This window comes from Arvicanthis niloticus, chromosome 16, assembly GCF_011762505.2.
Source record: "Arvicanthis niloticus isolate mArvNil1 chromosome 16, mArvNil1.pat.X, whole genome shotgun sequence".
NCBI lineage: Eukaryota > Metazoa > Chordata > Mammalia > Rodentia > Muridae > Arvicanthis > Arvicanthis niloticus.
In genome coordinates this window covers 64,400,325-64,419,667 of record NC_047673.1, presented here as the reverse complement: position 1 = coordinate 64,419,667, position 19,343 = coordinate 64,400,325, and the positions used below count along the sequence as shown (strand labels likewise).

General features: G+C 42.2%; 1 protein-coding gene across 2 annotated transcripts in view; it reads right to left on the bottom strand.

The window, feature by feature from the left end:
• The window catches only part of Fmn2 (formin 2), a 343,084-nt gene extending 327,113 nt beyond the window's left edge, over positions 1 to 15,971 (bottom strand). For both annotated transcript variants that reach the window (XM_034520965.2, XM_076914541.1), the window contains exon 1: positions 13,896 to 15,971. In XM_034520965.2, coding sequence (XP_034376856.1) covers positions 13,896 to 15,453 — 1,558 coding nt within the window. In that variant the 5' untranslated portion in view covers positions 15,454 to 15,971. The remainder of the gene's footprint in view (positions 1 to 13,895) is intronic.
• Positions 15,972 to 19,343: the final 3,372 nt, after the last annotated feature.

The following is a 19,343-nucleotide window of genomic DNA, read 5'->3' as shown; positions in this document are numbered from 1 at the left end:
CCATGTTGTCAAAAATGACCAAATAAGGCATCTGCATAAAAGTAATACAACAGGCTATTTCTGCATGTCACTTCTGTGTCCCCTACCAACAAATTGCAAACTGCCTTTTATCTTGAGTGCTCTGTGAATACTTCACTTTTTCTGCTGAAGGCCTCTTAAATTTGTCTAAAGTTTTCCTTTTTACCAATATGATGCAAAACATATTGCATGCATAATATAGAGGCACACACATATGATTTTAAACTTGATCCTTGGGATAAAATGTGATGAGTAAAATGTTTCTGGCTTGAGACTTGCCATTGTAAAAGTGTATTTTATTATACTATGTAACTCAGAGATTCTGAGTGTTTTTGGGTGTTGAACATGTCCAAATATTGAGCTACACTTCCAGACCCCAAATGTGTATACTAAATAGTTTGGTCTCATGTCTTGTGGGACCAGTCAGACTTTGAGTAAGAGAAGGCAAGAAAGTCTGTGATTGGAACTTAAAAAAGTGGATACAAAGTAATGTAAAGTAGAAGACAGTTTAAAGAGGTATTTTTAATGAAAGATTAATGGGTGGTAGAAGGTTTAAAGAATGAAGGAATAAAGACAAACAAAACAGCAGTGAGACCCAGAAAACAATTTTCGTTAGATGAACAAGAAAACTGTGGTTTTAGACTGTGACTCTCTGAGACTCGTGATGTTTAAGTGAGAGGTGACTGGTGACAGCAAGGAATGACTCAGATCTGCGAGTCTATTCTTCATTAACATTGGGAAAGCAACCCAGAGGAGATTTACAAAAGAAAATTGGGGTAAAACCTCAATAGTGCATCTTGAAGCTAAACCAGAAGCCATACATCTACCCTTTGTTATCACAAGGTAAAGGACAGTGAAATCAGTCATAATCAAATAAAGCATATTAGAGAAATAAATAATCCATGCCAGAAACTGAGGCTCCTAGGATAACTTCTTACTTCTGTCACATTTTACAGCCCAGCCATATGTCTCTCTCTCAAAATCATGACATTTCTTACTGTTTCATCCATCCCTCCTCGAAAGACGCTGACTCTGACACACTCAACAAACTTCTGGATTTTTTTTTCTAAAAATAGAATAACCAATTCGCTATCCAAAAATAAACAGCCAGGCAGGATGCTTTCACGGCCCATCTAGCACCCCCACAGCCATTTAACCGAAGTAGCACTGCACAGACAGGAAGGTATAATTGCCTGGCAGAACATCTTGGTTGCTGTAAAATGCAATACCTCCCACAGAGAGCAAATGCCACTAACCATCCCCAACCTGGCATGTATTGGTCTATGGGAAAAAGAATTTCTAAGTTTGTGCATCAGTTGCAAAAGATTATCATTATTGTCATTCCGTTACTGTTTCAGTGAGAAAACTTATATTTTAGCAATGAAGTGACTTACTACTTACAAAGCCCTCCAACAGTGTGTTCGGCTGCTTTTATATGGGATCCTTCAAAAGTCCATTGTTTTATAATAGGAGTAAACTACACTACAATAGTTTAAGACCAATAAATATTTTAAACCTATGAGTGTTTGTTTTTTCTGTGTTTTATCTCTACAGAACTTTAATGTCAGAGCCAGACATGGTGGTGTGGGCCTTAATCCCAGCACTCAGACAGAAGCAGGTGGGTCTCTTCAAAAATATGATACCACCTAGTCCACATAATGTAGTCCAAGGCTACATAGTGAGACCCCATTTGTGGAAGTTAATGTCGATAACCACATATAAAGAGAATACCACAGAGCCAGGAAATTGTTGAACACGCACATTTCACAGATAGAGAAACTAAAACAACAGAAACCAATACACCAAGTATATACACTGAAGTAAAGACTTAATACACTCCTCTTATTGGGCAGTTCAGAGGACAAGGAAAATGGCAGTGCCTGGAATCCACTCAATAGGAGATGAGTCACATGCTGGTGGTAGATCTAAATGGTTTTGCTCAGTGAGCCTGGGCTCACATTAGAAAGACACATGGGTTTAAGTTTTGGTCAAACATTATACAACATGACTTTTCATGCTTTCACAAAGCAATATCACCTACCACATACAATTATTAAACTCAATATGCAAAACCACTGAGTACTGCATTCATGCTAAATAATGCCAGTCCAGCCATTCCAAATCTTAAGATTCTGGCGAGATAACTTAGCAATTAAGAGCCCTTGTTGGGCCACCTAAGCTAAACACTGTTCTGGATGGCTGGAAGTGCATAATGTGAGGAACATGATATAGCTGTCTCATTAGAGGTCTGCCAAAGACTAACACACTCAGAGGACGATGCTCACAGTTAACCACTGATATGATCAGGGGTTTCCCAATGGAGAACTTAGTGAGAGGACTGTAGGAGCAGAAAGGGTTAGTGACCCCAGGTGGAAAGCAACAATACCAAACAACCAGAACCACCCAGGATTTAAACCACCAGCCTGGGAACACATAGGAAGGGACCCAAGACTCCAGTATATGTAGGGAAGGATGGCCTTGTCGGACATAGGTGGGAGAGGAGTTTCTTGGTCCCATAAAAAAAAAAAAATGAACACACAGTGTGTGGGGGGGAATGTGAGGGTGGGGAGGGGATAGTGAGGGGGGGTAGGTGTGGTCACTGCCTCATAGAAGCATGAGGAGGGGGATGGGATAGGAGGTTTCTGGGTGGTGGGAGGAAGTAGGGTAAGGGGATAAAATCTGAAACGTAAATACTACAACCAATTTTAACAAGTGAAAAAAAAGTCCTCAGAACCAACATTTTTAAAAAAAATGTCAGCCCCCTGGGGGTGGGAAATTTTTTTTCTTGATACTAAAACTTGTTCTGAGAATTGTATATTGCAGAATACACAGCCTTGGTGTATCTACTCATCAAGCATACTGAGCAGACCTGCCCAAACCTCCGATGTCCTGGAATTCCATCTGGATTCAGTGAAGATACAGCATCAGAGGCTTATCAACTTACTCTTCCCCCCACCCCTCTTCTAAAATCTCAACACCCTTAATCAGCTTGAAGAAGTTAAAGAAAAGTCAGCGCCCCTATTCCCTGAGCTTGGGGACTAATGTGGTTAATAATGGTCTGTCTTTCTAGGGAAAAGTAGTGGTTTTGTTGGAACAGGGGGGATTAGCTAGGACTTATTGCATAGCCATAACCTATTGGTAGAAAACTGTATAATTATTATCAAGATGAAGTTATAATTTCTTAAATGGTATAAAATTTACTTTGATTTCAAATATAAGGTTTTCATTGGTATGAGCCTCTTATTAATATAAAAATGAGATGAATATTGATACTCTCATGGGCATTGTGCCTGTATAACACATTTAGGAATACAAGGCCTAGACCCAGCCCTTTTTTTAACTTTTTAAACTGATTTGGGACGGTTAACCTATGAGTTAAGGGACTATAGCAAATTCATGGTTTTGAGTTTATTGTTAGGGTGTTTTCCATATTTTATTTAGAAATAGCTGAGAGGAGTGAACAGACAACAGTCCAGGTTACCTTACATGGATAGTTGGTTTTCAAAACATCAGAAGTCCATAGAACTGACACTACAAATATTTATATATTAATGTTCATTTTGATTAGAGACCTGTCTGCTCCTGACAGCTTCCTGTCGTGGATTCTAAGAAGAAATTGAGCATCCTTGGAGATACTCCAGTTGTGCAGTGACAGCCACAAGGCAAGAACTGCCTCTCTCCATCTACAGACAAATCACTGTCCAGAAAAGGACACACATGCAGAATAGTCGACTGATTATATCTGCCTAGACAGAGTAATCAGTCCTTAATAATCCTGCATCACTAAGGTCTGTCAGATGATTCTGGGCCAGAAGGCTGAAGATTTGATGCTCCAACATTTGGTAGTATAGGGGCTTTCCAGGTGTTCAGCGGTCTCTATAAATTGGCTAAGTTTTAGAAGCTATGCTTAGTGCTTCCCATAACTTCAGTTAACTCAGTCATTCTGGATTTCTGATGGGGTTGAAGACCTATAGTCTCATAACCAATCCTGGCTATTTACTTTGAGAGAAAAGATCTGAGTAGATGGTTTTCAGCTGACATTTACTCTAAAGCCAAAAAGCCAGGATCAAAAGTAAGTGTTTTAGTTAGAAGAGATGACAGAGGTTCTGGTTAGTCAACAGAATGATGGACTGGGTATTAGGACTATCTTGTACCTCACTGGTACAATTAGGAATAAGTATGCTCTAATTGTATTTTGAGAGAAAAGTTCTACTTTAACAGGAAGAGTGATATGTAGGAGGAGCTAAGTGGGAAGGAGTACTGAGAGGAAGAGATGGAACAAGGAGAGAAGATGAAGAAGAGGAAAAGCTAGGTGATGAGAGAGAGAGAAAGAGAGAGGGGGCATGGAGGCAGATGTTTACATGTCTCCACCAGTCAAAGATAGTTTTTATATCTAGGTTGGGTACTGGGTTACGCTTCTGATTGAGCATTACCAAACTTATAAATCCTTTGATTAACAGTTTTAAAAAATCGTATAAAAGCAAAAAGGAAAGGGGGGGCATGGGACAGGGGTGTTCTAGGGAGGGGAAATGTGGAAAGGGGATGGCATCTTAAATGTAAATAAAATATAAAATAAAAAAATAAAATAAAAAAAAAAGAGAGAAAAAAAAAAAAAGCCCTTGCTGGTTTTGCACAGGAATAAAGTTCTGTTCCCAGCACCCCCTTAGGCCAGTTCACACTGCCTGTAGCTCCAGTTGCAAGACATTTGATGCCTCTTTTTGGGCTCCTTGAGCACATATATACAGACACACATTTACACATAAATAAAAAAAAAAAAAAACAGTCAAGACTCTCTAAATCAAAACATTAGGATTGTCACCACCACTGCAAGCTATCAGTATCTCATAAGTGGATCCCCTGGCATAAGAATTCTCTTTAGCTCCATCAGTGGAAAAACTACAACAAACTGTGTCTATGTGATGCATAATTTCAGAGGCTCCTGGTAGACCTGTTCTAAATAAATATTGGGTTAACAAACTGGAGTAAACTACCTCCCAACAAGATGGCCTCCACTGCTCTTTTTTTCTCCTGTGTCCTAGAGGACTAAAGTGTGCCTGAGGTCAAACTGAAGACCTCATACATGATAGACGGACGAATGTTACCATTTACCAACATCCTTAGTCCTCCCTTTGCTTTGGTTAACTGAGAAACCAGACTATTTGGAAGAGATGGGAAGGCAGAAGGAAGGAAGGAAGGAAGGAAGGAAGGAAGGAAGGAAGGAAGGAAGGAAGGAAGGAAGGAAGGAAGGAAGGAAGGAAGGAAGGGGAGGAAGAGGTGGGGAGGGAAGTGGAGAAGAGGGAGGGAGGAAGGAAGAGAGGGAAGAAACAGGACAAAGGGAGAAAAAGTGCAAAGGGAAACTGATGACAATTTCTGCCATGGTCCTGCAGTGGATGGCTGATAAATATTTGTTTCCTTCCTGGTTACTTAAAGCAATGATGTAAATGACACAAAGAACCCTTCTCCCTGATACATAAGGAGACCCAATTAGATAGTGTGAACATTTTCAGCATAGCACCCCAACACACTAAAGTGTACATTTTCTCAAGTTGTGAGTTTCAGTCTTGAGATATCCAAGATCTGCAGTTAGCCCAGCCCTGCTCTAACATCCAGTAACAAAGCTCCAGGGATCCCATGGTATGCTGTAACCTGAAGGGACCACTGAGGAATGTCAGGCATTTTCCTGTTCAGCTAACACTTCCAAGCTCATCTTTATAAAGGAGTAAGTCAGCCATTTTCTCTTTCAGGCCAACAGTGGAACAGGTGTCAAAGGGATAATAGCTGCCTGTCATAGTTGGTTGGCATCCTCTTGTGGCATCCAATAAATGTTATTTGATCTTATAGATTGTATAAACTGCTTTAAATTATTCTAGTTGATTAGAAATTATATTTTCCATTGTTTATATTTTAATATTTTTTGAGCCTTGTAATAACTGGAAGGATAACTCAGTAGTTAAGAATGCTTGCTGCTTGGGCTGGAGAGATAGCTCAGCGATTAAGAGCACTGACTGCTCTGCCAGAGGCCCTGAGTTCAATTCCCAGCATCCACATGGTGGCTCACAACCATCTGAAATGGAATCTGATGCCCTCTTCTGGTGTGTCTGAAAACTGCTACAACATACTCAGATATATAAAATTATTATTATTATTTTTTTTAGAATTCTTTCTGCTTTGGCAGAGGACTAAAGTTCAGTTCTCAGAACCCACATTTGGCACAAGGGTACATGCCTCCATATTCACATACACACATGCCACACATGCAGATGCACACATAAACAGAAATTAAATAAAAGTAAAAAAAAAATCATAAAGCCTTTACATTTGGCAAATTTATAACAACTTTTAAGTCACAAATAAAACTTTATTTCTCCGTAACAAACCCTAATGCTAAATTCCATTAGGATTTCTAATACAAAAGTTAGAATGAAGGGAATGAGAAGTTTACCTATTCCCTTTACCTTGCGGGATGGTGTGTGTGTGTGTGTGTGTGTGTGTGTGTGTGTGTGTGTGTGTGTTTGTAGGCCAGAGATCAACAATGATGCCATTCCACAAGCACTAATCACCATATGTTTCTGAACCAGGATCTTTCCTGGTATAATGCTCTCCAATTAGGCTAGATTGCCTGACCTAAGGATCCCTATGTCTGTGCATTTTCAGAACTAGAATTTCAAATGGGTCACCACACCTGGCTTTTTAAATGAAGGTTCTATGGATAAAACTCAGTTTCTCATGCTTGCATATCAGACATCTTACTACCTGAACCATTTCCTTAGCTTTAAGACTTCTTCAGTCACTCTCCATGAAGTACGTATTGAAGGATAGAGGTGGAACTTGGTGATGGAGCTCAGGCAGAGAAGATAGAGTTCCTGCTTAGCATATGTGAAGCCCTGACTTTGAATCTCAGTACTCCTGTCCCAAAACATATATGTATTGTATATGTGCATGCGTATGCCTGTGCATATAGAGCTTGCAATATGGCACACAGTAGGTACAAGTGCTTGCTGCCAAGTCTAAAGCCCTGACTTTGATCCAAGAGAAGCACATAGGGGAAAGAGAAAACTGATTCAGCAAGTTGTCCTCTGACCTCTACATGTGTGACATGGAGTGAGTATTTGTACAAACACACACATACACACACACACACACATACACACACGTGTGTGTGCGAACTAAAATTACATATATGTATACATATATATGAGTATATACATATATGAAAGCTTTCATTTCTGTACTGTGGCTACCATTTTAATCCTAACTTCTGTGATCCAGCATAGATGTTGTGTGCCCTCAACAGACCCACCAATTATCATGTTATCTTTATTTCAGTGAATATAACTAACTTCAACTGACCAAAAGCTTGTGTAATTCTCAAGCTTAGATTCAACAGGTTGTAGTAGGCACCAGGAAGGCTAAATACCCCAACTTCCTTGTATCAATCCCCAGAAACACATGGTGGACAAGTGTTTACCAAAAACTCACATACTCAGTGTTTCCAAGAATGGCACCCTCAGAAAGACACACAACAGACATGAGTGGGCAGGTGGAAAGGAAAAGTAGGTGATGTGTGGACAGCATCTTGCAGGTCAGGGAAGGAAGAATAAACCTAAATCCAAAAGGCAGTGTGATGCAGACAGCACATGCAGAGTGACACGAAGGCAGCCAGAGCTAGCTGACAGGACACAGAAGACACGGCCTTCACTTAACCCAGTTTACATGCTTCCCAAGACAGGTAAACTATGTTTCTAAGAAAGTGAGCTTGCAGGACCAAGGCCCAGGGTCTGAAATGTGAGCTTATTTTCATAGAATAGCAAATACATTAGTCTGTCTCAATCACTATCTTATGAGAGAATCAGTAAAGAAGGCTCAAAATCCAGGTGCTTGGTGGCAGACATTGTACAGAACAAACACTGACAAGATGTCAGCTCTCTCTCTCTGTCTCTGTCTCTCTATCTGCCTGCCTATCTATCTATCTATCATCTATCTATCTATATCTCTCCTGTTCCCTGATGTTGGTGGTTGTTGCTTTGGTGTTTTTTTCATAGAGACAAGTGGACATGTAGCCCACATTAGCCTGGAAGGACTGACTGGCTTTGAACTTGTGGCAATACTCCTGTTTCAGTTTCCTGATTACATGCCTAAGTTATCATGCTGGGCTCCCACCCCTCCATTAGTAAGCAGCAGTATCCCCATTTCTCACAACCAAACCCTGTTATCCTCATCTGGGCCCCCAGAAACCTGAAGTCATGAAAATGTTTATAGTTATGGGAAAAATGAAAGAAAGAGAAAGAAATAGAAACACTATGCAAAAAAAAAAAAAAAAAAAACCCATGTTTAAGAAATAATTTCATTAAGTATCTGAACAATTTATTGCCTGTCAAGATTTTATAATAGTTTCAGAATTGTTTCATTCTGTTTTTACACATTTGGCTCTGTCCACTTTGGACAATAAAATTTATTGAGAAAACAAGTCAGTCGTGGAATCAATCAATATCAATTAAACACCTGCTATTTGCCAGGTACAGTGGCAGGGGCAGTATTTCATTATGTCACTGAATCCTAACATTCTTAGTGTGAAACTGTTCCTCCATGTTCATATATATGAGGAACAATTACGGCTGAGTCATTTAGCTAGAGAATAAAGTTAGGAAGCAAATAACCAGAATAACAGTGTATAGAAAAACCACCATCCAACACAGTTTCAGCAACTTTTTAATAGAACCCAAAGGGAACTCAAAAAAGGCACCTGCTCTATTTCAAACGTGCATGGCTGAGAGCCAAGTGCTTGAATGCACTTAAAACCAGGCCAATCCTTAGGTCATAAGGCAGTCATTCGTGCATAACTGAAGCCATTGGGATGTTTAACTCTGATGCAAGCCACAGTGCTAAAGAATCTTTAGACAAAACTAAAATGACTTAAAGAATATTCTCAGTCACATGTTCTCTTGTCAAATGTCTCTAATGTCTGAAACCTAATAACAACAATATTTAGGCACCCCTGTTTCCTTGTTTACATAGATGACATAATCGTCTTTCTTTATTTGACTTGGGGAGTGTTGTTGTTGTTTTTTTTTTTTTGCTTGTGTTTTTGTATTGGCAAGCTAGCATTGAACTCAGAGAGATCTGCCCTCCTTTCTCCCCAAGAGCTGACTAAAGGGCTACCATGCCCAGACCAACAGCATCATTTTCAAAGACACCTTCTTCATTTATTTACATATGTACTCTCTTGGGAGCTACTGTCATCACACTATTTGACCTATAAATTTTTCAGTGTGATGATTTGAAAAGCTATACATTGCAGCCAAGTGTAGAGCCAGGTGTGGTGGCATATGTCTGTATTTATAACACTTGGGAGACAGGAGGACCAGGAGATTAAGGCTAGCATCTATTATTAGGGGGTTCAAAGCTAGGTATATGAGATACTGTCTCAAAAATTTTTTTTCTTAAGAGCTCTGTGAGAAAATACACACTCCTAGAGTGGCCCCTTCTTTCTACTAATAACACAAATAAGGTAACCTTTAGAAAAGCCAGAAGGAGAGTCAAAGAGTTCAAGCTATCGATGCAAACCCTTTGTCAATTAGCCTGAGAAACTCTGGGGTCCATTTGGCTTTGTTCTCAACACATTAACAATGGCTTTGAATTTTTGAAGTCATACAGTAGACAGGGATGACTAGCTCAATGCTCTCAGTCAGTTTCTTTGACTTGTCTGAGCTTTGGTTGCTCATAGAGACATGGTTAGGCATCGCTGTACTTCAAACTATGGTAAAGATGACATATACTTAAGTAAAGCATCATCCCAGATCCATCTGACATCCACCATAATAAATACAGATAACATCATAATTGTAGGCTTTCATAAGCTAATAACAAATTAATGAGAAAAATCAAATTATAAGGAATTTTGGAGAGTGTGGAAGCAAATAAAGATAGCATTAATGGCCAAAAAGGAGTCAAGAAACTATACAGATACAAAATTCCAAGTGACAGAGACTATGGCCTCTAGCCCACACACGTAAACCAACTCCCAGGGGCCACACCAGTCCTTCCACAAGACAATGATGTGCCTGAAGATGACAGCGAGCCTTTTAAAACAGATGGAACTTTCATCCCATGTGTTTAAAAGGGAGATAGATTAAGTGCATAATTGACTGGAAAGATTCCTATCAAAAGTAATTTGGCATCACAAATTCAATATATTAGATGTCCAAACTTTAATTAACTGTACCCTATTACCAGACTAGAAATGTAATCCAGTTATAAAACAATTGCTGGGCATACAAGAGGCCCAGAGTTTGACACCAAGACCATCATTCAAAAGCAAACCTCTCAAATTTTTCCTATTAAATACTGAAAAGGACATGTTTCCAATAAATTAACTACGAAATTTTGAAATGGAATGCCCTACAATACTACCAATGTCTCCACAACTAAAAGAAGAACACCTCATCACTAAGCATTTTCATATTCACCAGATACAAAAACCTGGGCCTCAGAGTCTGTTTTCACTGGCATGATTTTCCCCATGTTTGCAATGCAGTAAAATAAGAATCTCCTTCCCCTCTCTCCAGTGCTATAAAGATAAAGATAAAGAATGTTGAGAGAAGCAAAGAGATACAATGCCCTTCTGAATTCAAAGGCAGCTGGAAAATTAACTGATCTAAATAATTCCACAATTAAGACCAAAAATCTAGCTCCTTAAGGATAACACTAGTGCTTGCTGAGCTCTGGGTAGTTTCCGAGATGCCTACAAAACCATCACAGAGGAACTGTAAAGCTATGAAAAGTGTCAGATGACAAAGACAGGGACAATCTGGTGACCCCCTGACATAAGAGTCTCCAGGATAGCTGTCTCAAGAAAAATGCAGTTTTCTCTCACTTCAAATTCATCCATCATTTATCCCAAGGAAGGTCAGATATTCAACCTCTATTAACAGAGATCAGAAAGATCTCATTGGTGAAATTATAAGACAGGGCAATGCCTTTCAAAGATTCCTGCTCTGTACGTTACCAGCTAGTGCCAAAGATACAAACACTAGCAATAAGTAAGGGTGGCTCAGTGGGCAGTGTCCTTTCCTAGCTTTGCCTTGGAATGAATCACACAATACAAACTTGAGAGACTTAACCTCCATTTCCCCACCAGTCACAGGTTAAGTTAAATCTACTCATTGCTTTCTTTTTCTGAGCAACATAGGGTGAATGACATAACTATATGAAAGCTGTAACACAAAACTTGATCTGCTCTCCATTGACAGCAATTTCCAACCATCTAACACAGGCAGGTGACTACCACACAAAAATGGCGGTACTTTTATTCTGTTTAATAACAGAAATCTGCCTGAACAAAACTCACATACTACCAAACAGCTCCTTCAAGAGTAACACATTTCAAATTTGAAAATAATAGCAAAATTAAATGAAATCCAAGACTTAAAAACAATCTTTGTCTGGAGTAAACAAAACCTCAATATATTTAAGGTCTTATGATCTTTCAGATCTTATGATCTCTCTTCAATTCCCTTTTAATAACTTCTATTACCTCAATTTTTGCTTTATACTTGATAAATCCCTGAAGAACTCTCTTTCACTATTATGATTGCTGGATATATTTTACACACACACACACACAATAGATAGATAGATAGATAGATAGATAGATAGATAGATAGATAGATAGATAGATATAATAGGTGATATATAGACAGGTGATAGATGCATAGATGGTAGGTTCTTGCACACTGTACTTCTTTCTAGCGCTGATCCTCAAGCCCAGGTTGTCCATGCTAGACAACTGCTTTCTGTCAGAGCTGCCCTCCACACTCTCCTCTTGACAGTAACTTTCAGTTAGTACACTTTGGCCAGTGCCATGATTCAGTAGTCTGTGTGTCAGGCTGTATTCACTGGTAAAAAGTTTGTCTAGAAAGTTGAGGCTCTAGGTACTAATCTCAGCACAAAACAAGTTCACACACACACACACACACACACACACACACACACACACACACACATCATCATCATCATCTTAAGAGCCAGGCTTGATAGCATAAGCTTACACTCCCAGCAGGTGGGGAACTGAAGTAGGAGAATCAGGCATTCAGGGTCATCCTCAAGTACATAGGATGTTTGAAAGCAGCCCGAGTTACATAAGACCCTTCCTCATAAACCAAGTCCAAACAACAAAAACATTATCCCAAGAACTGTTCAATCATCATCCATAAAATTATGACCTTTCAGTTAATATGTTGATCTTACTTTACATTATACAGTCTAGTAGACCTAAGACTCCAAACTTCCCCTTTCCGTCAGTCTCCACAGTAAGGCACGTGGAGGGAATAACATGGTAACAGGCTAAAAAGTAATTAAAAGTCACTTTTAAGATTCTCATCTTAAAATAAATCAAAATCGAAATAAAGGCTATCAAAAGTAAACTAAAAGTGTACTAAAGAAAAAAAATGTAGTGAAGGGTCTGGATGGGGTCACTGTGTAAGAACACAGGCTGCCCTTCCACAGGACCTGAGCCTACATGATGGTTCACAGTCATCTGTAACCCAGTCCCAGGATATCTGATGCCCTATCTTGGCCTTTGCAGGCACTGCACAGACATGGTGCATAGACATTGATGCATGCAAAACAAACACATGCATAAAAATAACAAAATAAAGTAAATGTACTTAAGAAATAGTTACTCCAGGTTCTAGCCAACCAAGAGCCGAACCTTCTATCCCTGCCTCTCAAGTGCTGAGATTGCAGGCACTTGCTACACATGTAAATGATAACCTGTTTACTATAATAACAACATAACACATTTTAAATTGCATTTTAAAAATCTAACTTTTCGTGTATTCATCAGCACTGGCATTAAGTGCAGCTATTTTTCTCTCTGCTCTTTATATTTGAACAGTATTTCTTCAATAATAATATGTTCAACAGGAAACCAACTGACATTAGCTGTGAACTCCTTGAGAGATACCTACAAGAAGAAATAAACAGATCAAATTTTAGCCTAGGAAGCTGATGCTGGCTGATGTCTATCCCACAGACTGAACCTATTACAGGTTCAGTCACCTTAGAAAGACAATATCAGGGAGAACCCATGCTTTCTGTTTCCCATCTTCAATATCTCCACATCCCAGCTTCCTCTCACTGACTCGCAGGACACCAACAAGTTAAGTTCAATGCCTGCCTAGGCAACATAGTGAAACCCTTTATCGAAACAAGAAGCATCTTGAAAATCTGAAGACATAGCTCAGTAGTACAGTACCTGCCTAGCAAGCAAAAGGTCCTAGTTTCAATCCTTAGAATCATAAATAAATAACACATTACTAATGGTCTATTATTTATTCATTTTCTAAGAGCATATATCATACTTGCTTGCATTAGCAAAAAGGAGTAATCACTTAACTTCACAAATTATCTCTATGGTACCCAGACCACTACACGATAGAAACTATCTTCAAGGTGTTCAGACATAACCTTTAGAATGTACTGGAATAAATGTTGTGTGCGTGCAATACAAACCCTTGGGGAGGTTTTTGTACAGTTTTAATCCTTTAAAACTGAAAACATAGAAGGGAAAAGAATAACATAAAGGATGATCGAGGTAACAAGACACAAAAGGGGTTAATATTCTTAGAGAAAAGAGGGGTAGGGAGGTTAGCATACCAGTCCTCTCTTGAGATGACTTTGGACAGACATTTTTCCCCTTCACTATCTTGAGAAGATAATAGAGAACTAAGCACACCCAAGGCTTTTAACTGAGGAGACAAGCCTGGCGGTAAATAACAGGCCAGGGCCTTTCAGAACGTGGAGGGGGCGGGGTGGCAAAGAAAGGACCTGATTGGCAGGCGACCTGCCACCCAGAAATACGTGGCAGGCGCGCTCACCTGTGAATACATTCTGAAAGCCATCAGCTGTCGCTGGGGCCCCAGGTGCCTTGGCAGCTAGCACAGGGGACCCGCCACCACTGTCATCCGCAGTAGCCCCGCGCCCCAGCAGGTGCACGGAGCCTCCTGCCCCAGGCGTACGGACGCCTAGCTCCTCTGTCCAGTCTGCAGAGCGGCTGAGGCCTGCCGCGAGGCCACCCTCCAACCGGTGCTTCTTTGCCGGGGCCTCAGCAGAGGCCAAGGCGGTTCTGGGGCTCCGGCTCACGGAAGGGTCCGGTCGCTTTTTGATCCTAGGACTCTGGTTGGGGGACTGGGACGGGGAGTGATTGGGCGAGCTGAGCTGCCGAGTGGTGGTCTTGATGTAGCAGGGGTTGATGAGTGGGTAGGGTTTGAAGCAGCGTGGGCTGGGCGCAGAGCTTCCAGGCAAAGAAGAGACTGCAGAAATAATAGGTTCTTGCATCCCCTCTTCCGGCTCTTCCTCCAGCCTCTGTGAGGCTTCTTCCACCTCTGGGACCCATTCCTCCCGTGGAGAGCCGCGGGGGGCATCCTCAAAAGCATCCTCCTCGCACTCCTCATCTGTGTCCCCAGTTGCAGCCACAGGAACTCCAGCGGCGCCCTCCCCAGGCCCAGCCTCAGGAAAGGTGAAGGCTGGTGATGAGAGCGAGTCTGTGACTGCGGAGTGGGCGGTCGCATAGCCGGGTGTCTCAGAGGCCAAGTGGCTTCCGGAGGATGGAGGATGCTCAGGCACTGGAGACTTGGTGGTCTCAGGCAAGTCGGGTCTCACCGGTAGTGACTGTACAGTGTCCTTTTTAGCCTCGCTGCTAGGTCCCAGCAAGAACTGGTCCAGGCCCAGAAAGGCCCCAGGCTGAGGGGAGATGGCAGTGGGGGGCGCTGCAGGCTCCTCCGAGTCCTGGATCAGCAGCTTCTGCTGCTGCTGCTGCTGCTGCTGCAGGCGAATTGCCTGCTGGATGTCTGAGAGCAAATCCTCCTGCTCCGTAGCGGAGTGGAAGCTGTAGATGTCCGTGTCCGAACCAGAACTGGTCCTTTGTCCATCCTGTGCTCCAACCGCAGTTTCCAAATCCTCCGCGGTCGCCTGGATCCCTACCCCAGACTCTGCAGGCCTAGAACCAACTGGATGGATCACCTCGAAAGGGTCAGCACACTCGGTATCCGATAGGCCTGTCTCCTCAGCAGAGAGGCTGAGGTCCGGGGTCTTGGTGACTATAGAGTGAGCGCTGTCCAGCTCCCCGATCGGCAGGGCCTGCGAGTCCAGCACATCCTCCCGCGAGTCGCCGGCACCTTTTCCCTTGGTCAGGTTCTTTCTGATCCGCAGGTTGGAAAACACTGAGGCTCTAGAATCCGACTTGCTCTTCTTCTTGCTGGTCTCCCCGCTGCCCCCTCCCCCCTTGCCGTGCTTGCCGAGTGCCTTTTTGCTCCCGCTCGCCTTCTTTGTGGTTTCCGCATCTCTGGGCCCCGTCGCATCCTCGGCTCCGCCGCCGCCACCTTCGTGGGAGGCATCACCTGAGCTTCTCTTCAGCTTCCCATCCTGGTTCCCCATGTTTCAACTCCACTGCTGCGCCTCCGCGCCTTGGGGTACTCAGGCCATGTCGGCCCTGGAGAGGGCCAGGGGAGTGTCCGGGACAATTCAGGCAGCTGGGCCGGCCGTTGGGAGGGGAGGCCAAGGAGCACCCAGCTGGCCCCGCTCACATCTGCTGCTGCTTTGCATAATGCGCGGTGGCTCTCCCGGCTGCCGTCCCTGCGGCTGTGGCTGCGGCCCTGGCTGGCGGGCGCGAACATGCTCAGTTCAGCGCGCACTCCCCACCAATGGCTGCACAGGACTCAGCCTTGGCCTGGCTCCCCGCCCACCGCCGCCGCCCCCTCAGTGCCCCCTTTTGGCTCCTCCCGCAACCAAGTAGAAAAAAAAAGTCTATCTCTAGGACTTCATAATTGGGGGTGGGAGTGGGGGGCAGCAGGAGCTGTCTTTATGTAGCCCAGACTAGATCGAATTTAGAATCTTCCTGATAGGTTATCTTTAGGACCTTAATCTCCACCTTGAAAATAAAACATGTTGCCCTCTTTTCAAAAACTGGTATGTTGGAATATTTTTGTGAAACTTCAAAGCTCGCAGACTTGCAAAGAGAAAAACACAAAAGAAAAATCGACTCCCCATTCCAGGTCAGAAGTACCATGACATTAGAGAGAGAGAGAGAGAGAGAGAGAGAGAGAGAGAGAGAGAGAGAGAGAGAGAGAGAGAGAGAGAGAGAGAGAGAGAGACTCTGCCTACTTCTGCATGGCTCCAGTTCAAATACTTGTTGAATAGATGGACTGTTCTGTCTCTCAAATACTTGACCATCGCTTTGCACACTCTAAGGTTTGTGAGCCTGCTACTTAGGTGAAGGTTCCTTCCCCAGGCTCTGTTCCTGATAGACAAGCTTCTCCAAGAACAGGACATTAACTGTCATTTCCAAAGTGGGTTTGTGAGACCTTTCTGGACAGAGCAAAGAGAGGTAGGGGGATGCTGAAAATACTGAGATTAAAGCTGATTAAAATGCTAATCTCCAAAATTCTATGTGTTTACCATATAAATTAGACAACATTTGTATTTAAAAGGGGTGCATGTATTATAACTCCCAGGAGGTCAAACTCATCAATATTAAACATGTCACAACGTGATCCCATATAAAAAGGAAAAAGAAAAAAATGTCCTCGGTACAAACACAGGAAATTAGACATTGTACTATAAAGGATGGCCACTTTCTCAAGCAAAGCCATCCAAGCACACTTTGTCCAGGACCAGGGCTTCCTAAGTTTCAGACCTAGATAACAAACACTTTTTCTTACTGTGAATTGTTGTGTTTATTCTAATGACATTAAACTTTATAGTTTTTAACTTTAAGACTTTTAATGTCATTAACTATAGTTAAATGTCTTAAAGCATCATTAGTATTTTAAAAGGCTACAAACAGCAAAAGAAAAACAACAACAATAACAACGACAACGAAAGACATAAAAGTAGCATTGTGAAAAATGTTACTCTTTGTTGGAAATCCAGACAGTGATCACCAGCCTTTTTCAAACTATGATCTTTAAAACAAGTGTTTAGAGGAGCAGGTGGATTGATGTCCTTGGGTGTCCTTTTTGAGTAAACAGTTTGAGGAACTTAGCTTTAATAATAACTGTGTCAGGGTAATAGCCCAGTATCCAAGGGATCCCAAGAGGCTGAAAAGCCTTTATTTCACCTCTTTCACCAGACTATTGGCTCCTGTTTTCTAGACTGCAGGCTGCCCCAGGGCACACTTTGCCAGTGGTCCACTAGAATTCTTGGCCTCTTTGAATGCTGCATACTGAGATACTTTGACTCTTGGTTCTTGCTTTCTCTATCAGAGCAACTTTATTTAGACCTATTTGTTTCTTTGCTATTTTCTTCTGTGATATATCCAAGAAGTTCAGGAGACAAAGGTGAGGGGCGGACAGAGAGCTAAAAGAAAAGAGGCAGTAAGAAAATGGTTTGGTTTTTTCCAAGTCCTTTGAATGTGGGAGAATAGGTGGCGGTTGAGGGGCAGGTCAGAGTTGACAGAACTCTATTATAAGGTCACAAAAGTAGTAGAAGAAACATGAGGGACTGTGGAAGGAGAATGGGAAAGGGTCTGGGAGGACAACAAAGAATAATGGGGTGAATGGAAGCACACTGTCAGCAGGAGCAGCTGGGAGATAGACTAGACTATCTCCTGCAGCCCAAGGAGTTTCCCTGCCTAGGGACCTCCAGGAGGGTAAAGCTAGCCCTTGAGGATACTCAGTGCAAAGAGTATCAGGACATGTCAGAGTGAAGCAGCTAGTCAATCTGATAAGTATTAAATTTGTTAAGAGATAGTAGATGCTTTAGAGTTAAGCTTGGACACAGAGAAGGAGAAGAGGAGATGGGCAGGGAGATGGAGCAGGCTGGTGAGCTTCTTGAGAAAGTTCTTTAAGTGTCTTCTTAGCAATACACACACACACACACACACATATATATATAATATATCTTAAAAATTAAAAATTATGTATTTCTCTTATCTTAAAATATAGCACAAAAATGCACACAATAAATAAATGTAGGAAGTCTTTTGTTAAATAATTTTGGTATTTTTTGTTTCTTTATTTTTGTTTTTTGGGGTTTGTTTTTTGTTTGTTTCTGAGACTGAATTTCTCTGTGTATCCCTGGCTCTCCTGAAACTCACTTTGTAGATGAGGCTGGCCTCGAATTTGCAGAGACCTGCATGCCTCTGCCTCCCAAAAGCTGGAATTAAAGGTTTAAAAGCATGTGCCACCACTGCCAGGCTAAGGATTGTGTAAATGAAGTTATAGGATAGTTTCATGAGGTGTAGTGTTTAGATTTAGGGATGGAAGAGCAGTGTTGAGAATGTAAAGCTCAACAGAACAATGTGGCCCCAAGATAGCATAGCTTTGTTTTGTTTTGTTTGTTTGTTTGTTTGTTTTGTTTGTTTGTTTTGAAATGTTTTCAAACATTCTTGTTTGAAATATCTCTTAGAAAAGAGAATGTCAGTCTCTCTATCTTGGTAATGGAGAAACTCCAGCATGCTGGACTTAAGCAGAATAAAACACTCTTTGTACTTACATATGAAAAGAAAGAGAGAAGAGAGAGAGAGAGAGAGAGAGAGAGAGAGAGAGAGAGAGAGAGAGAGAGAGAGAGAGAGAAAGAGAGAAAGAAAGAAAGAAAGAAAGAAAGAAAGAAAGAAAGAAAGAAAGAAAGAAAGAAAGTGTTGGTTGGGCTTTGGTGACTGTATGGGCAGGTTAAGTTGTGAGTCCCATGTCTGCTGCCCCAAGGGGCTGGGGCCATGGCTCAGGGAGGCAGAGACACAGAAATTTGACTTAGTTCACTCTACGAGGTGCCTGGTGGACAATGGGCTGTGAAAAGCTGCAGGGCTCCACTCCAGGGTGGAGAGAGCACAATCTGGGGCCCCCTGAGGGGGCCCAAACTCTTGGGTTAGGGGGTTCCTGGACCAAGGCGGCTGGTGGGGAACTGACTGGTCTCAAGCCCCTGGGCTCTCAGGTGGAAGCAGTGTCCAGCTTGGAAGAGACTCTTGGTCACAGCAACTTGCTTGGCTGGGTCATAGCTAGTTCAGCTAGCTCGCTTGAGTTGGTGGCCTCTGTGGCTCCGAGCATAGAGAAGTCATCAGAGCTCAGTAGTTGAAGGCCTTCTCTACAGTTCCCCAAGGCAGGCCCCAAAGAAAAGAGGTAGTCCATGGTCTTAAAGTGTTTATTGTCATGGCAGAAAATGGATGAAGCTATACCCCATGTTCTCAGGGCGGGCCTGAGGTTAAATACCTTTTGCAAGGAGGAGGGTCTGGAAAGCAATGTTTAATTGGCTACTCCCTCTGGCCTTTAGGTATCTCATGAATATGGAGATGTCTTGAGGCTCTGTGGTCTATGGTCATGCCCTGTACCTGA